Source organism: Sinohyriopsis cumingii, chromosome 7 (assembly GCF_028554795.1).
Source record: "Sinohyriopsis cumingii isolate HCF-2022 chromosome 7, ASM2855479v2, whole genome shotgun sequence".
Taxonomy (NCBI): Eukaryota; Metazoa; Mollusca; class Bivalvia; order Unionida; family Unionidae; genus Sinohyriopsis; species Sinohyriopsis cumingii.
In genome coordinates, this window is record NC_142967.1 from 92,597,223 (window position 1) to 92,606,391 (window position 9,169).

The following is a 9,169-nucleotide window of genomic DNA, read 5'->3' on the forward strand; positions in this document are numbered from 1 at the left end:
ATTTTTTAGCACATGATAGGCTATACATGGTGGTCAGTATTAATGGTGGAGGAAGAACCCGGGAAAAACCCAGGAAAGAACCACCAACCCACAAGAAACTACTGGCAAGCTTTCTCCAATTATTTTGGTAACAGTTACCCACACTGAATGTCCATTAAAGCATTCTGTAATAAATGTACACATAGTACACAGAAATACAACAACAAAGTATGTCAAGATACTCAATGCCAGGTCTCCTTAGATATATATGCATCTCATCTAGTTCAAGAACCATGCACAATAACAAATTTACTGACTGGACAAAGATATTTACTCTTGCCATTAAAGTCAAGATAGGGAACTTCAATGTTTCAGCGATAAAGGTATTAGATTTGTGACCTAAAGGGTTGAGTTTGATTCCCACCAATGGATCTGCCCACATGGCGTGTCTTTGGACAAGCACTTTTATGTTCAGTGGCACAATATAGCCTTCAATGTGTTGCAAAAGGCAAGAACAAAACAAATTTAAGATAGCCATTGTGACATTTGTCACCTATTGTATTGTACAGATAGATAATAAACTGTAGTTGGCCATGTCATTCATAGTGATTAATCTAATATAATGTACATGTCCTCTTTCAAACCACATCTGCAGTACATGTCCTAATCATGTTTACTAAGTTTAGTCTAATTTCAGTGTAATCACATATTATCAGCACTTATTTAGAATCTGACATGTAAAATGAGTAGATAGTACCCATTTCAATATTGTACTTTATCTGCACAACCTAGCTGGAGTCACCATTTCTCTGGTAATAAAAGCTCTATTCGAAACTGGTACTTGTATGCCCTATACTTTCATGTCTATGCTATCAAAATGTACCAAGTAATTTACATACCTCAGCTTTAGTGTTAAACTTCTTATCAAAACCCTGTCAACCTGAGGGGATAAATTCCATTCAGAAATGGATGAACACAGTGAAAATTACATGCAACAGATGCTGTCACAAACGGACAAGTATACAAAATATAGTTCCCCAACTGCCTCTAAATACAGGTATTCTCCCTTCTGTGCACTTTAAATTAACAATATACCATACCTTTGCACAACAAAACACCAATCACAGTCTATCACGACTGCCTGTCTTGTATTTAATTTCATTTATGCAGGCAAGATGATTCTAGCCTTTAACAATAAACACCTGTTCTAGTTTATATTTTAAAGCTGGGTATCTGATTTAATGTAAAGTTTTAACGCATAATTGGTGTTTAATGATACATTAGCAGAGTAAAGATTTTTTTTTAGCACCCAGGAAATATGAATCAAGTTCCTTAGCCACCCACAGACGATGGAAGAAAAAGAGAACTGAACTGAATTTATCTCTTGTGGATATCACCCATCATAAAAAAAGAAGAAAAAGAAACCAGAAACATTTTTAAATACATGTAGCAAAATTGTTTCATCACCCCATGGAACTCAAAAGTCGTAATTTTGTTTCACATACCGATTTACATCATCTTAAAATACATCATTCAATTCTTTAACAATACATTTACACTTACCAAATAATATGTGCATGCACCACCAAAATACATTAAAAAGTGTTCCATAAAACGTGGTGCCTTGATTGTAAAACATGAAATCAGGATTACAATATCTTTGTCTTATAGCATACTGGGATTCATTCTGGTGAGATAACCACCTGAAGTTACCTTGTTCTGCAAACTCCTGGCTACAGTACTAATGGCTGGTATACTTAGTAAAAACAGTAGGAGACCTGTTGAACCAAGGTAACCCAAGCCACCAAGTTACCACAAAGACTGAGAAGATATATTATATACTGAAACAGCTATGACATCAATGAAGCATCTGGCACTTACCACACAAAAAAACAGGCAAGTTCACTATTAAAGACCTAACTTTATCTTTATTTTCTTTGGGGAGGCCGGGGGGAGGGGGTTTACGATCTAGTGTCTGAAATGAGTTTGCTGAGTGTTCCAACAATGTGATATTCTTAAGCTACAAGAGTTTCAAATTTGCTGCTGAGACAACCATTTTCAATGCATGATCAGTACCATTTTGATTTTGGGCAAACTGGACATGGTTGAAAGACAATCTGATGAAAACCATATGCCAAGATGACTATCACTTTGGAGATTTAGTTAACAGATTTTCAATATGTCCGTTGCGGCAGCCATATTGGATGTCTGTGGGGATCAACTAGATATCATAAGAAGTTTTTTGATGAAAACCCTATGTTAATATGACCATTTTTTCTGGAATAGTGACAACATTTTAAAAATGTCCACCTTGGTAGCCATATTGGAAGTCAGATCAGCATCATTTTCATTCAGAACAAAGCAGACACCACAAGAAATCTTCTTCTGGTGATAACCTTATGCTGATAAGACTTTCCAATGAGAAGAAAGTTTTACAGTAGCCAAAGGTCATTAAAAAACTTTGTTCAACCTTGACCCATTGCATATATACCATATATACTCCCTTTTAAGACACGTCCAACTGCACGCTGCACAGACCCAGATCAGCGTTCACAAAGTGCCTGCAGATCTGTGAAGTTTGTAAGGAGTAATCAGTAGAACATAGACCCTTATCTGTAGGCACATTATGTTACAACAGATTAGGATCTATTTTGTTTGCAGTTGGACTTACAGGTGGGTATATACTGAACATGTATCCAAAGCAGTGTTTTGAACTAGTGCCCACTTGCTGCTGAAGAGTTACAGTCCACAGCAAGCAGTTCAAGTGAACAATCAAAAGTCTGTTACTTGACCTGTTTTTCAATACCGTGACAGTCAGACTTCCAATAATGACCACATGTATGACTACAAATTTTAAAAAAACTTTGTAAGAGAGGATAAAACTGGAGTAATTGATATGTGACATTTTATGATTATTCACACCTATTTTCTAGCTAAATGTAATGAGCAATGTACAACTAACTGTACTTGTAATTGGATCAATTTCTTTAGGAAGCAGTCTCAGCAGCAAACACTGTTTTGGCTTGCTACATATGCCAAAGGTTGATGTGTAACAGAATGGAGTAGTTGACCCTTGGATAGTGCAGATGTTGTTGGTTATGATTTGAATCAATATGTCTGGAGCATGAGACACACAGATCATATTCACATGCTAATGTTGTCAGCAAAGCTGGGCAGTTCACTAATATACATGTAGTGCTTTACATAGTCTATAACACACAATGAAATGTAGCATTAATTCATTTTGAAATATGTATTGCAACAAGGTGGAGAACATGCATAAATTATTCATTGCTTTTGCCTGTTTTGAATCCGTGATATCAGTCCAGAGCATAACATAAATGAAGCTGACCTTGGTATTTTTATTTGTTTTTTTACACAGGTAACTGATGCAAACTTGATACTGAACGGTTAAACCCATCTAACACATGGCACCTTGTGACAAATATATAATAAATGACAAGGTTTGTACATTAACCTAAGACATGGCAATTTCAAACCAATGTGTCATACTGATATCAAAGTTTTTCTTCAGAAATAGACCCAGGCTTTAAAACAAGAGTCCCTCAATGGGACTGATACTCTGCTTGCATACAAGAATTTACAGCAATTCAAGATAACACCATTTCTTCCAAAAACACTTCCAATTTTTTCCTTTTAACTTCCAAGTGTTGAAACCATCTCTGATATTCTTCTGAGATAACTAGATTTTGATATTAACTGCTGTGGTGGACATACTGGATATCTAATTGTCACCATTTTCATTCAGGACAAGGTATCATAAATCTTCGGTGAAAACCTGATGTTGATATGACTTTCTATTCTGGACAAACAATGATAATAAATTTTCAATACTGATGCAATGGTGGCCATATTTGACTTCTGACTGGCAACAGTTCTATTTAGTACCAACTAGACATCAAAAATACTCTTGGTCAAAGCACAATGTAAACACGACCAGCCATCAAGAAGTATTGACAATAAGATTTTCATGATGGTTAACAATTCACCAGACAGATTAAGAAACTTTTCATTGAAAACCCATGCTAACATGACCATTAATAATGATTTTCAAGATGGCCGCTGTGTCTGTATGGCACCCTTTTGATTTAGGGCCAACTATACATCATAAGAAGCCTTAAAGTGAAACCTGATGTTGATATGTTCATCCATTCAGGAGTACTGATTACATGATTTTCAAAATGGCCACTCTGGCAGCCATACTGGATCAGAACCATTTTTATTTAGGGTCAACTAGATATTGTATCAAGTCTTCTGGTGAAAACCCAATGTCAAAATGACTTTCCATTCAGGAGGAGTAGGAAGAGGTCTCGCTAGGATTTTAAAACATGTGGTCTGGGACTCATATTTGGGGAAAAATTGGAGTCCCACCAGCATAAGTTGCATTCCCCTACCAGAAGCATATTGGGCGTATCTGAAGTAGCTAATCTTCCAGATGAGAAGAACCAATGGTTGCCATTGAGTTTAATTTTCCAAATTGTTTACACCACTTGACATCAAGCTCTTGTTTGTCCATTAAGGTGAGACTGAATTATGTCAGTCCAAGGAAAAAGGTCTTTTTCCAAACACTAAGCTAGGCATCACACACTTTCTTACATCTAGCTAGTGTTTCATGTGAACTATCAGTTCTAACAACTTTAGCACTTTTCTGAATCTCATAACAATCTTCATCAATTTGCTGTTTAACCCCAAAACATTTATCCAAATTTGCAAACTGTATTTTGTCTAAGTTTCAATGTATCTTGTTTTCAAAGTCACATGCACTACTTATTTGGCTACACTTGGAAATGAACACAATAATTAAAGCTAAAGTTGTTCATTTGATGTACTCTAATACACATGTACATCTCTGGGTCTTTCTGCCTCTAAATAAATATCAGCACATTTTCCCACCACAGCAGCTAGTCGATTTATTTGAACTTGCCACCCAACTATTGCATCATATTCTATTGATGTACTCTTACAATAACATGTACATCTAGGGGTCTTTCCGCCAATGAATTCTCTCTTAGCACAGCTAAAATGATAAATTGATCAAAATAATTTCCCAAACGCCAGGTGGTTGAAATATGAGTGGCAAGCCTTTGAATTTGCCGTCCAGCTATTGCATGTGTATGGAAGACTACTGCGTGATTTTCTGCATCCCAGATAAAAAATTGGCATCCAAACACGTGTGATTAAGCATTTCCGAGACTTCTGGTAGGAGATAACATTACTTTCATATTGGACATCAGATTGGTATCATTTTCATCTAGAACCAACAAAACACAAAGAGGAGTCTTTTCTGAAAATAACATGTTGCTGTGACCAATTGCTTAGTGCTATATTACAACTCAGCATGTTGTGAAAGAAGTTTGGCTTATTTTTAATATATTAAGCCCTAACACAATAAAATAAATTGGCATGGTTACACTAACCTCACAGTGTCCAACATGACTGATAACGCGAGACCCTCGCCTTGACCCCTATTCTAAGTAAGACTTGCCAGACCACATCTGGATATTCAACGCTATGTTATTATCAATCAAGTGGCGAATAATGGCTTCTTGTTGGAATTTCAAAGGTGCAGATAAACCGCATTTACTTTTAATGCACAGAATTTCTGACTCAAACCGTGCCATAATTTTACTACGACTTGTTTACGTTTCCAAATAAGGCCTCAATGTCCTTATATGGCACACAAACAAACGAGGCTGAGAACGGAAGTAATCATTATTTGAACCAATATGGCGGACAATCTAAATGAAAATATCGGATAAAAAAAGGTGAACTAGATTTTACAACTATTTCAACAATGATTTTCGATACTTCCGGTAATAAATAAGATGACTACTCAATTTATTGGATTATATGTATGGAATATGTTCAAATTGTTGATATTAAGCTAAAAGAGCACCGGGTGTGAATCACACCTGGTTTGCTCCATTGACACTTATATGCTCATGTTAGTACCCTGTCCACCAGGTAGGAGTAAGGGTACTAATATTAGTACTAGAGGTATGTAAGAAAAAACCCATAAATACAGCATGTGATGCTACTACACAATGTTCAACAGGGATTACAAGATTTGGAAAACACAATCTAATAATCTGCAAATATTTTAAGATTGGGGTACAGTAACTGTATTCATTAATTGATTGCATTTATAACAGTCCTATCTTGGAATCTGGCAAATATAAAACTTCCCCCAAATACTTTCTCACCCAACCCAGATTACATTGTTGGCCTATGCTGATCTGCCATTGTGTATTAATTAAGGTAAAAATATATATTCCCTTCACTGCTACAAACTCCACTATTGTGTCCTAATCACTCGAGGCTTTTTTTACTGTTTCATGGTGGCATTTTTCCCAATTCAATCCACTGTTGTAACCCTACTCTGTATAGCCTAACAGCCATGTGCTGTCAAACAAATCAAGGCCACTTAGGTGTGAGTCACTTCTTGTGATGCATTTGTTTACACTAGATGAAAACAACAACACTCTCCTTGGCTGGAACTGAATGATTGCTATTAACTATAGCAATAAGATGTTGAAATTGTCACACAATAAACAGCTCCTTGGTCATGCCTTTCATTTATTCAGATATGATTTAACTGTAAGGTTAGATTCTTACCTAATAAATTGTGATTGTCATACACAGCATATCTGTGCAGTCTATGCAGAAAATGTGACTAAAAAATGCACAAATTAATTCTTACATGCATACAAATTACACAAACCGATTTGAGACATTTAGCCCCAAAGTTAGTGTATAGCTTGTACAATATGTACAGTCCATCCTGCATGATAGCAAGTTCAATCAACATAAACTAGGCTATCAATACCACGGGTCAGTATAATATATGATTTCTTTCGACATCCAATCACAGAATCAGGGACCAGAAGTGACTAGACACCCCAAGAGATGGGAGAATGACACCTCATTCTTTCAGACAGTACCTACCAGGAAATTCATGAACTCCGTCATTCTAAAATCTTAAGAAGATTATCTTTTCTTACCGGGTGCATACCTTTCCAATTTCCATTGACACAGGTGCACATTCTTGTCAGGTGCATGGACTTGCACCCAGATACAAGGGTTTTTTCATGTTTTGTCAGTTAAGGAATGTCTCTGATGATGTACCAGCTGAGAAAATCTTTAACTTTTTGAAGAAATGCAGTGTATATAAAGAAATTTGAACACCATATTTAAAGGATTAAATCTTTTTTAGTTTTATTTTTTAGTTCATAAAATTTTACATAATGTTAGCATCTTTGCCTATTATCTTGTAGTATAATATATTTATATTCATTTGGAACACTGTATCTTCAAAAACAGGTTATAATATCACATACCTTCCCATCTGTTTGTACCCCCTACCAATTTAAAAAATGAAAAGCATAAAAGATATTAAAACAATGCACAAAACTTAGTCCATTCATTCACTGATCTATAATTTCTAACCTAACTTTTGCAAAGTGGACCCTAGCAATGTCAACTTACTGGCATTACAAACTAAACTGAAGCTCCTTAGGAAAGAAGCAGACAGATGGCTCACTGTTCTTTTCTGGTTTCCAGAATAGTCTATTTCAGTAAAGACTGTTATCTACATCCTATAACCACAATGTCTAGAATTAATATTTCTAAATCAGACTAAACAAATAAATGCAAAAACTCTTGCATATGTGTGTTCAAAGAGATGCAACACTAAAATGTATAGAATTACTGATATTATCGAAGATGGTGAGCTAAATCACACGTTGCTAATAAACTCCATTTTGCTTCAAAATGCCAACAAGTTGAGTGTTTGTGGCTCCCTGGCAATAAGGTCATAGCATATAAATCAATAAATTAAATGACTAAGTTCTGTTTAATTTTAATATCTTTGGAGTCTTTTGTCTTTAAAATAGGGGAGGGTGTTTATAAACAAACAGGATGGTGTGTGAATACTACAGCGCAATTCTTTATATTTACAGTTTGGAGCATTAAACTGACATAATATAGCCATTATCGTGCTCCTGTGTAAGCACACTAATACATATCACTGACAATATCTGTTCACTGTTATTCTTTATGATTATTTCATCTCTATCTCAGATCCGAGTTCCTCTGACCTGACCCACCCCAAGTTTGATATCCGAACGGTATAAAGGCAGGAAAGGTCAATAGATGCCTGTAGTACCTCTAGCATGTTCAGAACTATTTATATGAGGGGGAAATATTTCCAGGCTTCGTGCTTTTTGTTGTTGTAATTTTACAAGGCTCAAGATAATAATAAGCTTATCTGATTTATAATTAACAAAATTAAGGTTAACAAACGGGTTACTGACTCAGCTCTCGTGAATTTATAAAGCTGTGACAACGCCTGCAAATCATTCGTTTTATATCCACCTAAACGCTCAACACTTGCCCAAATTCTAACCCCAACATCCATGCACTCATAAACACGCTGAGAATGCACAGCACATTCATTTCACCAGAGGATATTATAGGATGCAAAACACCGCCATCTTGGATTCATTTACAACGAATCATTTGCATTTTAATCCTTTTTCAACAAGAACAAATAAAAAAGCCAACTGAATCTGTTACATTTATGAGTGTTTACGCGTATCTACCAAGCCACAATAAAACATATTTAAAATAACTGTATTTCTACATTGGAAAAAGCAGTATTCGATATGAGTGAAGGCATGTTGTTGACACGATCGATTTGCCGGTATCCACAAGTTGCATGCATTCTTTTAGCTTACCCATATTGTCTCACAAGGAGAAATCAACTTCACCTCAAGAGCATATACACATTATAGATAAGTAATCCGGAAAATTTAACCTCCGTTACGAATCACCACAAGTGCTCTCTTACGATCGTACAGGAAACGACTCAATGATTGTGTCTGTAAATAGCCGAATTGACCTATTCCATTAAAGGATAGGGTGGCCAAGTTGTCAGAGAGCCTTGAGTCGAACAGGGAATTGCCCCATTCCCTGCGAGATTCAAAGTTTCTGTATTACAGACTATGGTGCCTTAAAATCGATATTTTCACAAAACAACAAATTATTTTTAAAAATAAACATATTGCTTACAATTTAATATTCTGACTTACTAATGAGAAAATATATTTCCTATCAATAATGGGGCTAACCCAAAGAATTTGAATCAATCAAAACAGTTAACCCCACCTCC

General features: G+C 35.7%; 1 protein-coding gene across 3 annotated transcripts in view; it reads right to left on the bottom strand.

Moving 5' to 3' along the window:
- The window catches only part of LOC149795716 (uncharacterized), a 143,679-nt gene extending 134,813 nt beyond the window's left edge, over positions 1–8,866 (bottom strand). For all 3 annotated transcript variants that reach the window (XM_089965610.1, XM_089965609.1, XM_089965608.1), the window contains exon 1: positions 8,736–8,866. In XM_089965610.1, coding sequence (XP_089821736.1) covers positions 8,736–8,739 — 4 coding nt within the window. In that variant the 5' untranslated portion in view covers positions 8,740–8,866. The remainder of the gene's footprint in view (positions 1–8,735) is intronic.
- Positions 8,867–9,169: the final 303 nt, after the last annotated feature.